At 40.7% G+C, this 14,959-nt stretch overlaps 1 protein-coding gene across 4 annotated transcripts in view; it reads left to right on the top strand.

Moving 5' to 3' along the window:
• The window catches only part of LOC132394582 (protein PRRC2A-like), a 146,874-nt gene that overhangs the window by 41,255 nt on the left and 90,660 nt on the right, over window positions 1–14,959 (top strand). For all 4 annotated transcript variants that reach the window (XM_059970899.1, XM_059970897.1, XM_059970898.1 and 1 more), the window contains exons 5-10: window positions 850–922; window positions 2,954–3,097; window positions 3,868–4,106; window positions 7,490–7,575; window positions 10,641–10,780; window positions 12,422–12,512. In XM_059970899.1, coding sequence (XP_059826882.1) covers window positions 850–922; window positions 2,954–3,097; window positions 3,868–4,106; window positions 7,490–7,575; window positions 10,641–10,780; window positions 12,422–12,512 — 773 coding nt within the window. The remainder of the gene's footprint in view (window positions 1–849; window positions 923–2,953; window positions 3,098–3,867; window positions 4,107–7,489; window positions 7,576–10,640; window positions 10,781–12,421; window positions 12,513–14,959) is intronic.

Here is a 14,959-nt window from a genome sequence, read left to right as displayed (position 1 = left end):
GTCTTCTGGCCACCATTCGATCCCCTCTGAACTCCTCGACTCGCAGCTTAGGACCATCCGAAGTGGCCAACCAAGCACATCTGGCTTCATCTCCTCTCCTCGGAGTACCTTCTGGCCTTGGACCCCCACTTGGGGTCCGTTCCTCGCCCAGCTTACAGCATCACGTCCTCTCTCTCTCTCAACCCCTCGTGCCGATCTCCCCAAAAGCTCGCCAACAATAGCTTACAGACTCAGAAGAAAGAACAACATTAATCCCAATTGGTTTACAAAGGAATACAATTCTCGTTATCAGTAAATTTTAACCCAAACAAGCTTCCAGCGCTCTCTCGCAACAAAGCATTCCTGCTTTTAACAAAACAGAAGCCATTTTGACTACATACACAGTAACAAAGAAAAAAAAAGAAACCCCCTTTACACAAGATAAAAGTAAAATGAGATCTGAAGGGAATTTCTTCAGTAAGTAGAAATCAAATGTTGAATAACAGAATTATTATTAGGAGAGGAAGAACTCTAGTAAGTTGTATTGAAAAAGGAGGAGAATCATAACACCAAAGGACAAGTGAATTAATTGAATAGCTGATCTTTGAGCAGACATGAAAGTTAAAGATACTTCTGTCATACAAGTTTCTCAGATTGTAAGAATTCCTGATTATCTATATCCCTTTCTTCAACACTTTCCAACTGTTGCTACTTAATCTATGCAGTTGTTGCTGCAACCTTTGAGCCTGGAGCCACAATGTCAACTTGGAGATATTGAAAGTACCTGCGAAGCTTGAGAAAATGTATTATTAAAAAGTCAGGGCTGAGCAGTGAAGTAAACAACACTATCTTTTCCCTTGCTAATTATAGACCACCCCTTCAGCACAAAGCGGAACAAAATCCTGGGCACAGGCGAGCGTTACACATGGTGCACAAGGCGATGGTGAGTCTTACTGGTTGTAAGCCAATCACTTCATAACTACATAGTGGCATGTACTTATGTTTGCCTTTAGTAATTTTTACTGTGTTCAATATTTTATTCTAATGAGCTTGAAAACTTGTACTCTGCAAGGCTATCATCAGTTTGACATTTAATTCGATAACATTGCTATAATCAAAATCGGGCCCTCACCATTGCTGTCTTGAGAGCTGCAGTTAACACCTGCTAAATACTGTGGTTACAGGAGGATAGAGCTGGGATGTTGGGCAATGTGCCTTTCTTCCCAAGACCTTGGCATGTTCTCTGGGTACCAACAGGAGGGAATAGTCCCCACTGTTTGGAGAAGTGTTGCTGCAACAATATTCAAAAGTTAGCTACCATCTAAGGCAGTGTAGCCATTTACCATACAACTATTTACTTTTTCCAGTACTGATGCCCTGTTGTTGACAAATGTACCATCTGCAACCTTCACTATAGTTACTTGATTCAGATACTCTAGTGTCCAAACCCGTCACCCTACCAAAGGAGAATGAAGGGTGCATGGTAACCCCAACAGTTTGTAACTTTTTACAAAGTTGCACACCAACCTTTCAAGAAAACATCAAACATTCTCTTTCCCCACATTGAACTTATTTATTCAGATAAACAGTTGTTACCACCGGGGCAGTTCAGATGGAGAATGAATATTGACATTCTCAGCAATGCCTGCATCTCAATTTCCAAATTAAAACTTTCTGAATTTGTACCAGTAGAGTAAGCGTCCTGAATTGTCCTTTTTAGAGGTAGGAGGACATTTGTTGCCTATACTTGGCATGAAAAGAGAAATATATCGTAATTTGCAATTTCGGATGACAAAATTGAAGGCCAAAACTCTAGTATCAGTGTATAAGCCAAATGGTTCTATTACACATTCATGCAATTTTCTTGGCTAATTTTAAACAAAGTAGGAAGATGAGTACAGATCTTCCTGATATATAAGCGGTGAGGCCAATGATCAAAGCAAATTTTACAGTGGAAATATTGTTTAGCTTAATCTCTGCATCTGAATATTTCGCAAGCTAGAAATGGTCACTCTGAAGTTATCTGTTTGCCAATATTATGATGTCATAATATTGCTACCTGATTGGCTGGTTTTTTACTATAGTAGCTATGTTGGCTGGTGTGCAGGTGGGTATTATTTTTAATTTTTAAAAAAAGTTGCCACGTTCAACTCTGTCTAGATCAATTGGGATTTCTTACAAAGATGTACAATATTGAAAGCTTGATTTTTGTTTAACTTTAACAAAAATCTGACCTGAAGTTTGGACCTCAGCCCACACTGAGATTTGTATCTCCATAATAAATTTAAGTTTATCTGATTATTTAATTCAGTTAAAAAAACACAGGTACCAATATTGCCAGGACTTAATCTTCTGCTGAGAGTTTGAACTTATTTCTTTGTCTCAGCTGCCAGTTAGTTGGAATTTAGAGCTGATGTTTGCAGACTTGTGTCCACACATCTTCTCCCCCTTCCTACAGAAGGTTTTATGCAGTACAAGGTTAGTTGCAATCATAATCTAGTTGGCATTCCACTGAAAGCTGAGCTGTGCCGTATTGTTTGAGATGCTGATTTTAGGCTTTCCCTATTCTGCTTGAAGGATAGGGAATTCTCCTGCTGTCCTGAGTAATGTTCCCTTAAACATTCAAGCATCACTTTTGCCCTTTGTAAGAAAATAACGAGTGATAAACAATATATCTGGTATAAAATACACATTGCATCTTTTAAATACAAAATGCAATGGTTCGATGAGGCTTTTAATTATCCAACTGCTTTATAAAGGTAAAGAAATGGAAGTAATTGATGTTTCCATCACAATGTGTAGACCACTGAGTAAACAACAGTTGAATAATTATTTGTGAAAAATTACTTTTTCTGGAAATGCTGCTTTGAGTGCTTCCAGTTTGAATAGGGCTCTGAAAGTGTGTGCTCAAAGTGGGACTCTGTTTAGGCTCCGCTGGAATGTTTTTAAAATAGAAAATGACATTTGTGCTCAGGTGGAAAGGGATCAAACCAACAGTCGCCATTCTCTCGCGAGGAATTTCCAACCCTGCAAGCGGCTGGAGATCAGGACAAAGTTGGCAGAGAAAGGGACATTGCAGATCAGTCGTATGGGCCCGGACCAAGCCTCCGCCCTCAAAGTAAGTCTCTGAATTTTGTGAATTTGTTTTTGTTATTTTGTTCGAGATTTTGTGTGACAGCGACAGGGAAACCTAAATCCTGTTGCTTGTCTTTAGAGGTTATTTGGAATGGATGGCCATGATCAGGACGTGAAACCGTTCTAACATTTTTTTTGTTGTTGAGCTACAAAAATTGTGATATTTGGGATGGCAACCAAAAGCACCAGAAATCTTTCAGGTAGCATTTAGTCATATGTGATGCTTGAAAAGAAGTCTTGGCAAGCAATTCAGTGCAAAGACAAACACAGTTGGGTTTTGATCTAAAGTCTACACTTCACAGAGCTCACTGGTCCTTTTGGGGGAAGAGCTTCGCATAAATATGGTGGAAATTCAGAACCCATTCAGAAGCCTTTGGTAGGATTAATAGCTTCAGCATCAAAATAGCAAAACTTCATTAGACTTTTGGTATTTTAATACTATAAAGGGCTTAGGCCCCAGATTTGTTAACAGATACAAAGCACAATAGACTATTAAAGTAATACATTAAAAATGCTGCAGGAGCACAGCAGGTCAGGCATCATCTATGAAAAGAAATGAACAGTCAATATTTCAGGCAGGGACTCTTCATTGGGACTTGTAAATAGTCTGAATCTCCAGACAAGTAAGACTAGGATTACAGGTACTGCTGCAGGTACAATGCAGTTTTGTATATGGACTTGCACTTGAAACAATCTGTTGTGTTTAAATTCTGTAAGTTGTTTTAACATTTTCACTTTTCTACTTCCTCTTAGATGTGACCAGCTGGAGGGAGGGTGGTGGGCGGAACTTGGGTGCTCCGGGTGTCTCTTTGATCGAGGGGGAAACCAAAGAGCTAAGCCCAGAAGAAGCAGCAAGCTGTATAGCATCCTCAGCCGACCAGAAGGTGCCCCTGAGGATGGCCGAACAACCACCTAGATCAGGGAGCGGTGTGCCACAGCAGGCAGTTCCCCAGCCATACCCTCCACCATACAGGGGGATGATGCCAGCTTTTGTAAGTAATCAAGATCTTGGAGAAAACGTCCTGGTTACTGTTAATGCAGATTATCTAGTTGATTTAATAACACTTTGCATTTTATTAATGTATAATCAAATATTTTGTTTATTAAATGTTCAATTTCTTAAACCCAGGTGACCTTAGTGGTTAGAGTAAACACGAGGAAGTCTGCAGATGCTGGAAATACAAACAACAACACACACAAAATGCTGGTGGAACAGAGCAAGCCAGGCGGCATCTATGGGGAGAAGCGCTGCCGACATTTCGGGCCGAGACGTCGACAGCGCTTCTCCCTATAGATGCTGCCTGGCCTGCTGTGTTCCACCAGCATTTTGTGTGTGTTGTTGGTGGATAGAGTGTATGGTTTGACAAATAGGCTGATCTCTAGCTCCATCACTGAGTGTGCAGTTAGCATCTGGACTACTAATCTGACTGCGGTGCTCTTGGTATCACAAGATCAAAACAAGGATGGAAGAATCCATACTGTCATCCAGTGACACCTGAAAGGAGCTCTGAAGTCAGGTTGATGTCTTGCTAATACTTTCTCCAGTTCAATTTGAAGAAAGTTGATTTGAATGAAGGGCTGATGGGTATTTGGCTTCGTGAAGTATTCCACAAAAATCTTGAAAAATGGAGATGAAATGGGAAAAAGTCACACTGGTTATTATAAGAACAGTTATAGAAATTGAAGAATCTGTTGTTTTACAAGGATTTGTCCAATTCTCAAAGAGTTTGTCATGTTGTAAAAGATATGAGTGTTATTTGGATTTACTGACTAGTTGCAGATCTATCCCACAGATCTTCATGGATGCCCTGCTGAACAAAGGCATCCATTTTTTTGGTTTGAAGGTGAATAGTGTCTGATAATTCCTACTGTTGCATACCCAGTGGTTAATTCTTGATAAAACAGCACTGTTTAACTGCCTGAAGCCTTTTGCATTTAATGATAAAGATGCTGAATGAAAGAATTGCCCCTGAACTCATAACATTAAGATGGCTATAGATAAGGGTATTATGTGGACCTTGTGAGAGTATGAAAGTGGAGCAGGGCAAATTACAAGAGCATTAGGCAGGATCAAGGGAGAGTTAATTGGGAACGGCTATTTCTGGGCATCTGGCATGTGGAAGGTTTTAACACCCTCCAAATGCACAGAGTACAGGGCAGTTATGTTCCAGTAAGAAGGGAGGACCAGGATGGCAAGGTAAGGGAACCTTGAATGTTGGGAGAGGTAATGAATTTAGTCAAGAAGAAGACTGTGTTAAGCCTAGAGTCAAATGGAGCCTTTGAAGGTTATAAACAAGCCTGAAAAGAACACAAGGGAATTAGGAAAGCCAAAAGGGGCCATGAAAAGTCCTTGGCAAATAGGATTAAAGAGCAGTCCAAGTCTTTCTGTACATCAGAAACAACTGGATAACTGGGGGGGGGGGGGGGGCATAGGACCACTCAAAGATAACCAGTGGGGGGGGGGGGGCACATTTGCTTAAATGTGGACGATGTGACTAAGGTCCTAAATAAGTACTTTATCAATATTTGCCAAGGAGAAAGATGTGGAGGATAGGGAGATCAGTCCTGAATCTATGATAGTTTGGGCATTTTGAGGTGAGCAGGTAGTGTTGGTTCTCTAAGAGCATTGATGTGGATAAGTCCCCAGGTCCTAATGGGATATATCTCAGGTTATTGAGATAGGGAGGCAAAAGAAAAGATTGACCAATATCTTGTCCTCCATCCATCGGTGAAGTCCCGGAGATATGGTGAGTAGCTAATGTTCTTCCATTATTTAGGAAGGGAACCAGGGATAATCCTGGAAACTTTAGACCAGTAAGTCTCATTTTGTGGGGAAGTTACTGGAGAAGGTTCTTGGGGGTAAGATTTGACCATTGGGAAGGCCATGGCTTTGTGTAAAGCAAGTCTTAAAACTTGATTGAGTTCTTTTGATAGAAATCCTTTAGGGGAGATTGAATATTTTGTTTATAAGATTGAGAAGCATAAATAGCATAGAAAGACAGCATCTTTTTCCCCAGGGTTGAAATGTCTAATACCAAAGGGCATGCGTTTAAAGTAAGATGGGGTAATTTCAAAGGAGGTGCAAGGGGCAATTTTTTTTTTAAAACTGAGTGGTGGTACCTGGAATGTGCTGTTTGGTGGTAGAGGCAGAAAAGTTACTCTTAAGAGATGTTTAGATAGCAACATGAATGTGAGGAAAATCAACGGATGTGAAAAATGTGTAGGTAAAAGAAATCAGTTTAGTTAGCTATGTAGTTATTTAATTGGTTTGGGATAACATTGTGGGCTGAAAGGCCTGTTCTTTTGCTGTACTGTTTTGTGCTCTGTTATGTTCTGTTACCCTGAGCTGTTTAACAGCTTTGGTGATTTTTAAAGTGTTGGTCAGTTCTGGAACATTTCCAGTACAAAATCAGATGTTGTTGGCAGGGTTACCCTGCCAGAGTTGCCAGGAAATCCATGAAGGGACAGCTGTTGTATTAAATTCTAACATTAGCCTTCCTATTGAAGGCTTGGAACCAAACTTATCTTTTATTAATTGAAGCACTCTGGTGAAGGGGTAAAGGCCAAGCCAGCAACCTGTAAAAGAATATCAGGCAGGTAAAGCAAGAATGTAAAACCGAGAGTAGGAGAAAGAAAAGTTGCACAATTCTCAGTTTTGAATAGAACGGGTGCAGTAGATTTTGAGGTTTGAAATGCCATATTCATAAGTAATTGGCTATTGCTAAGGCTCTGCCACTTGTTGACTGTTCTGTGTGTGAGCCTCAGTCAACAAAGCTGCCAGTACAGCTGGAGGTCAGCTTCGTTCTGAAAATCCAGTGTTCCATTTCATACGTGATGGTCACATTTTAAGTAAAATAAAATGAAAACAAGTTCTATAAGCCCTAGGTGACGACTCTTCAGCTTTGAGCTACACAGTACATGTTAGTTTAATTCAGTTCATAGTAGTGTGACCTGAACACCCAAATGATGCCTGTTTCAACCTAGCTCTGGAAATGGCATTGCTTTGCCATTGGAGTCAATTCTGATGTAGTTGCCTTATGAAAACTATTGTATGGTTGGAGTTTCAAAGAGCAGAAGGCTCAGATTTTGCTAACACATTCCTGTGTAAATCAATACCAGCAAAAGTAAATTAACTGGATAAAATTGCTATTGTTTACTCGCATATCAGTAATTCAGTTTTAAATTATCTATATCTGATGCAATTTGGAATGTCTGAAACATGACTAGACTGTACAAAAACAAATTATTTTCTTTTGAAGTACTGCCAAGTTAATGGCTACATTTTATCTAGCTTGAGGGCTTTTGTATTTTAAAGAATCTGGTAATTCAACCCCTTCTGATCCATGTCTGTTCTTTGTATTTCTATTCTCTTCAGATGTATGCTCCATATTGTGGTTTACCGTTTCCAGCACCTTATGGACCACAGGGATCTTACAGATACCCATCACCCGATGCCAGCAAGTAAGTTTTCTCTGGATTACCTGACTATAGTAAACACGAGATTCTGCTGACGCTGAAAATCCGAAGCAGCACACAAAATACTGCAGGAACTCTGCAGGTCAAGCAGGATCTATGGAGTTTCTCCTCCACAGGTGCCACCTGACATGAGTTCTCCAGTGTTTTGTGCAGATAATGCTGGTGTTAAATTTCATTGTTTTTATGGACTGCGTCAGCATTGTTCCGGTGGTAGCTTTCTTGCATCTGTTCTAGAAAATTAGTTTCAATCGCCAGTTAGAGATATCAGCATTTAGCCATGACGAACTTTACAACTGAGGTGCTGCATTGTATCAAAAACTTTATAAACCATGGTGTTACGCTCCCTCACAAATGTATCACAATTTGAACAATATGGGAATTTTTCCAGTCTCAAAAAAAAAATGGTCATCTGATCTTACTGCTGTTTTTGTTTCAGTCTTCTGTTTATGCATCAAGTTTCAGTTTGAAGTCCCAAAGTTCCAGTTACACCATAGTTGTACAGAACAGAAACAGGCTCTTTGGCCCGAATGTACTGAAAAATGTCTTCATTAATATTCTGATATTAGATGTCTATTATATGTACATAATATACAGTGTTAAATTAGTAGAATCCATTTTTGGGGCTGGGGGGAGCAATTAGAATTTATATCTTTGCAAATTGGTAGGACTTTTTTTTTAAAAAAAAGTCAGTAAGAATAGTTGAAAAGGCAAATATAAAAAGGCCAAGACCCTTCGTCAGGACTAACTGAAAGGAAAGGTAGTAAGAGATTTGCAAGTTGGAGGGGGAGGGGGAAATGCAAAATGATGGGAGAAGACCGGAGAGGGTGGGAGAGTTGAGAGCTGGAAAGGTAATTGGCAAAAGGGATACACAGCTGGAGAAGGGAAAGGATCATCGGACAGGAGGCCTAGGGAGAAAGAAAGGGGGAGGGGTGCACCAGAGGGAGATGGAGGACAGGTAGAAAGAGAGAGGGGAAAAAAGGAGGGGGGAAAGCCAAATATATCAGAGATGGGGTAAGAAGGGGAGGAGGGGCATTAACGGAAGTTAGAGAAGTCAATGTTCATGAACGGCATGAGCATTGACTTCTCTAACTTCCGTTAATGCCCCTCCTCCCCTTCTTGCCCCATCCCTGATATATTTAGTTTGTTTTCTTTTTTCTCTCTGCCCGTCACTCTGCCTGTTCTCCATCTCCCTGTGGTGCTCCCCTCCCCCTTTCTTTCTCCCTTGGCCTCCCGTCCCATGATCCTTTCCCTTCTCCAGCTCTGTATCCCTTTTGCCAATCACCTTTCCAGCTCTCAGCTTCACCTCACCCCCTCCGGTCTTTTCCCATCATTTCGCATTTCCCCCTGCCTCTCCTACTTTCAAATCTCTTACTATCTTTCCTTTCAGTTAGTCCTGACGAAGGGTCTCGGCCTGAAATGTCGACAGCACTTCTCCTTATAGATGCTGCCTGGCCTGCTGTGTTCCACCAGCATTTTGTGTGTGTTGAATTTCCAACATCTGCAGATTTCTTCATGTTTGCTTTAGTAATCTATTTTAAATTGCCAGAGGGCTTTTTAAAAAATATAAATCTTATCTGCCCTTCAGAAATCTGGGCATAAATGAGTGAAGTGCTGGCAGTCTTTTTTTTTTTGCAGTGCTCTATAGAATGGGTGGAACAAGATAGTATTCCAACATTGATTTCGTAATGAGATGTCAGTATTGCCGCCTTCTCGGTACCTCTCATTTCTGTTTCCACATATACTGCTTTAGCCTGAGTTTTCCACAATAAAGTTGGCAATATTGAATTTCTCCCACTATTAATCTGTACTGTCTGATTCTGCATCCTCCTTTGAGCCCAGCATTAAGCTGAGCTTCTGAGGTATCACTGAGAAATCTTTCTGCTGACTCTGTATCAGAGTCTGATGCTAGTTTGATGACTTAATTTCAGTGGAGAGGACTGGGTATGTGGGAGAGAAGCGCTGTTCAGGTCACTTGCATATTCAATTGAGTTAACTACTGTTTTTTAAAAAAATTTAAACAAATGAAGGGGTTTTACTTTTCAAATGGAACAGTCAGACTCAACCTTGAATGTTCATTGCAGGCGATCCACTTATGAGACCCAAGTTTACCGGGGAGGCAACTATGAAAATTTCAGATTATACTTTTTCCATGATTTTGGAGTGGAGTTCATTTGGCTGAGGGATTTGTAATGCAGAAATGCTTAGTCATACACTGGTGGTCAGGCTTCGTGCAAGTGTTGTGGGTAAACTCTTAATTGCTTGTGTGACTGGTCTTCTAAATGAGCTGGACAACTCCTAACCACATGTTGTGGTTGAGCCACTTCAATCCCAGGTTCAGTTTCTTTCATCTTTACCCTAGGTCATTTATAGTGCAGCTGACAGGTTGGGGCAGGCGCTCATCTTCACCAACTGACTAGTTTGTATGTAAATTTGCGAACAAGAAATGAGAGCAGATCATATGACCTTAACCCTACTGGACTATTCAGTGAGGTCCTGGCTGCTGCCTTGCATCTTCCTGAGAAATCCAATAACTGATTTCCTCTAGAGTCCATCTGCCTTAACCATGAATGTTCCCAGTGGCTGGTATCTACAGTTACTCCAAACTAGAAAATTTCAAAAAATTTACATGTTTTGGAGAATTGGGTGTACTTCATCTCAGCCTTAAGGGGAACTTCTTACATTCCTAATTGAAGATTCTCAGCCAAGGGAAATCTAATATCTGTCCTGCTAATTCTACTCAGAATTTGTATTTTGATAAGATTTTTCATACTTTTAAATAAATGTGTGAGTTTATAAAGGTCTTGGTTTTTGATGCACTTGCAACAGAATAGCCTGACATCAACCTCACTTTTTTCCCCAGATATGAATCTTGATTGATAGATACTTAGTTGAGAATATTGGCAATTTATGGTAAATGTTTGGTATTTGTGAGCAAGCAAAATAAAGGGAGAAAACAAAGGTACAAGCTGAATCCTGAAAGCATCATGTTTATCTCGTGGTGGTCTTGCCTTTATATAAAAAAAAAATGCTCCATCTGCTCTTCTGCACAGGTTTCCTCGTGTTCCTGCTCCTCGATTGCCTCAGCATCCAACACGGATGTCCGAAGCAGTGAAACGACCCTCCATCCTCAAACAGGACGACTTGAAAGAGTTTGATGAGCTTGAAAATGAGACTGATGATGGATGGGCAGGTAACACTCTGAACGACTGAAAAGAAATCCACAGTTACTACCTTCTGCAGGATATCTTGGTCTCCCCTGCTAGTCGCATATTAAGATCATAGTCCTGGTTGTGACACACGTTTATCCAGCTTATTATTGAGAATTGACGTCAACCATAATCTACTAAAGTCCTTCAAATAAATTAAAAAGATATGCCATTTTCAAACTGCTTCTACTGGGTATTTTAATGCTCTTTTACTTCCCTCTTGACCTCAACCAAAGAATTTTAGATGTGTGGTCTAACTTGCATTTTCTTTAGCCACTGGTTCTTTTTCCACTTTGATTCCCATCATTGCATTTAAAAATGAAAATTGAAGCTATATTGATTTGAGAGTTGAGATTTGAGTGTATGATTTTAATGGTTACCGCACTTTCACATTTGACTTGAGAAACTAAGTTAGTGGCTCACTTTTATATATCAACACATCGTGGGCTGTGCTAAAACGTAAGCTCATCAGAAGCTGATAATAGCCTAAGAGCAAAGTAACTTTAACTGCGCTACGAGACATACTGAATTTCATGAAAGTTATTGGTGTTGTGGACAGCATAGAAGGCTGTTGTAGGTTGCAACAGGACATTGATGGGATGCAAAGCTGGGCTGAGAAGTGGCAAAAGGAGCTCAACCCAGTGAAGTGTGAAGCAATATGCTTTGAAAGGTTGAACTTGAAAGCAGAGTACAAGGTTATTGGCAGGAGTGTTGGTGTGGAAGAACAGGGATCCACATAGATTCCTTAAGGTTGCTGCGCAGGATCCACATAGATTCCTTAAGGTTGCTGCGCAGGTTGGTAGGATGATTATGAAGGCATATGGTGTGTTGGCATTCATTAGTCTGGGAGGGGGGATTGAGTTTGAGAGCTGCGAGGTAATGTTGCAGCTCTATAAAACTGGTTAGACCACTCTTGGGGTATAATGTTCAGATCTAGAGGCGGAGATGTCTTGATGATGTGTGGATTAGGTGGCATCTCTTATGAGGAAAGGTTAAGCAATCTAACCTTTCTCTTTGCAGCGAAGGACGATGAGTTGATTTGATAAAAGTGGACAACCAGTGCCTTTTTCACCAGAGTGGAAATGCCTAATACAAGAGGGCATAGTTTTAAAGTGATCGGAGGAAAGTAAATGAGGTTGTCAGTTTTTTTAAAAACTCTGTTAAGTGCATCGAACACACTGCCAGGGATGTTGGTGGAGACCCTTGGATAGTTATGTAGATGAAAGACTGAAGAGCTATGTGGGAAAGGGTTAGTTTGATCTTGGGATAGGTTAAAAGGTCGTCACAGCATTGTGGGCTGAAGGGTCTGTACTGTGCTCTGTTTAATTACAAAGCTATTATATCGCCCTTTGTACTCTGGAATACTTAGAAAATTTGCACAGTGCTGGTGTGAGGTTCTCAGAAAGGCAATGTCACTGAATTTCAGCTATAAAGGCTAGATAAAATGTTCCTTGAATATTATCATAGTGTGAACTTTAGCATGACCAGAAATTTGTTGTTCTTGTAACTCATTGTAGTGTGCCTTGTTTATTAAATGGGAAGAAAGATGAGCAGCTGGGCATTGGGCAAACATACTGACCATTCTGCTTATTTCACTTAATTACTGTACACCTTTACTTCCACAGGAGCACACGAGGAAATAGACTACACTGAAAAGTTAAAGTTCAGTGACGATGAAGACGATGATGATGCAGAAAAGGGAAAATCTGATAACTGGTTAGTGTGCCAAAACATTAGTCATCCAACCATCTTTTTTTTAAGTATTGAATCTAGAGGAATAGCTTCTTAACACTGATCTGTTGCATCTCCTCTTCAGTGCCAGTTTCCCCACCATGCCCCTCAAATTTCCTGCCTTATACGCATTTATCTGTTTTTACTTGAAATACAACACATCTGCATGATCTAGCCTTCACAGCTTATCAGGTTAGAATTCCAGCAATTCACGCACCCTCTGAGAAGTAGTTCCTGTGCACTTCAGTTTAAAATGATTACATCCCCTAATTTGAATTCTGCAGTAGTTGAAATATCTTTCCATCTACATGCTTGCTTGGGATCTTATTCTTGATGAGTAAGGGCTTCAAAGGTTACAGAGAGAAGACAGGAGAATGAGATTGAGAGGATAATAAATCAGCAATGATCGAATAACAGAGAACACTTGACAGGCTGAATTGCCTAATTCTGCTCCTGTGTCTCCCAAATTTCAGGAAGATCATTCTTTTAAACTCCCTGAGACAGTTTATTTTGTGTTGAACTGTAATTTGTTGAGTACTAGATGTAATACAAGCTACACATAAAATATCTACACTTCACAAAAATATTTGCTTTATATATTGTTGTAGTTGGCTAAATGAAGCAAGGTTGTCAAACTCAAGCCATAGACTGCCGATGCTGGAATGTGGAACAAGTCAGTGGGTCAGACAATATCTGTAAGTGTGTGCAGGAAAGAATTGTCAATGTTTCTAGTTGAAATCCTGTGTCCGTAGTGGAATGGGGATAGTAGCTACTGCAGAGAACCTTTTAGTGCTGAGATTGGGGTCCCGAGGTGTTTCGGAAACCAGGAAGGATTGAACGATGCCATGCATAGTGAACCAGGGAGATGTTGGAGATGAGCAGGTGGATGGAGGCAAACAAGGGCAGATGAGACAGCTGAGGGGGTGAGAAGCTGGGGAATCTGAAAAGCATGGAAGGTAGTACTGGGGAGAGTTTGAAAGGTAGATGGAACTAGATCTAGATGGAGGAGAGGGAGAACCAGTAGAAAGTGAATGGGAACTAAAAGGAGGTGCCACAAAAATAGATGTGGAGACCTGGAAATGGAAGGTATGGTAAAGGGGGCAAAAGTGGAAGGATTGATGGAAAATTTAAAGTTTTTTGTGGGGGGGGGGGGATGTGTCTGAGGTGAGGGTTACTTGAAATTGGAAAATTTAGTGTTCATATCGGTTGTAAGCTACCCAGATGAAAGACAATTTGTTCCTGTTGTTTGCATTTAGTTTCACCCTGGCTGTGGAGAAGGTAGAGAATGGACACGTTTGGTGTGGGAATGGGGGTTGAAATAACTTTCATACAGGAACTCTAAGACACTATTACAGACAAAGCATTGGTGCTCTGCAGATCAGTCACCTAGTCTGCACTTGGTCTTCCAAATGTGGAGGAAGGCACATTAATTTTAGCAACACACAAATGCTGGAGGAACTCAGCAGGCCAGGCAGCATCTATGGAAAAGAGTATAAACAGTAGGTAGTTCAGGCTGAGACCCTTCATTGGGACATTAATCTTAGCTGCACTTTTTGTGTCCCCAGAAGATGATGAGAAAGGAAGTATTAGAACATGCATTCAGGTTGCAGGGGTCAGGGAAGGATGAGTGAACCAGGAATCATGGAGGGAGTTGTCTGCAGAAGGCAGAAAGGGGTGGGGAAGTAATGAGATCAGGAATTACATCTGGTGAAAACGATCATGTACGATGCGTTGGGTGCAGACGCTGGTGTGGTGAAAAGTGAGGACTATTGGAGCTCTATTTCTGTTATGTCTGAAGGGAGGTGAATTAGGAGCAGATATCCAAGAAATGTAATGAGAAGGCTCTGTTAACCACAGTAAAATAGAAGCAGTGTTTTTTTGCTGGATGAGAGTTGGTGGAAGTTCGTTGTCCAGTTTTGTGCAGAAGGAAATGACAAGTTTTAAGGCCGTTGAGGGGAAACGAGACATCATGGTGAAAAACAGGCAGTAGGGGCATGGAGGTTGGAAGCTGTCAATGTCCCAGATGTAGGTGATAAAAAAGAACTGAACAAAAGGATACTGTATTCAGTCAAGGTATGAGATGTTCAGTGTAGCAAGAATAAGCAAAAATAATGATTCTAGCAAGTCGGTCATGTTTGTGGATCTTGGGTAAGAGATTGAAATAAGAATTGTGAATTTGGGATACTGACGTTGGAGGATATGCCAAGTTCTAGGACTTTTGCAGAAGATTGTAGTCTGTTGCTCATTGAGATCGGGGGAAGTTATGGAAGAGTTGTCTAGGTGTCACATTAAGTGGTCAAACTTCAGAGACATCTATTTAATTGCTATTTGCTGTCTATTTTTGTTTGTGCAAATGCAGTGTATTGGTTCTCAATCTGCTTTGTGTATAGTCAGGGAATTTGGTTCCCTGTGTACATTCTCTAGCCATTTTG

This window comes from Hypanus sabinus, chromosome 5 (genome assembly GCF_030144855.1).
Source record: "Hypanus sabinus isolate sHypSab1 chromosome 5, sHypSab1.hap1, whole genome shotgun sequence".
Taxonomy (NCBI): Eukaryota; Metazoa; Chordata; class Chondrichthyes; order Myliobatiformes; family Dasyatidae; genus Hypanus; species Hypanus sabinus.
This window is presented reverse-complemented; position numbering and strand designations above follow the sequence as displayed.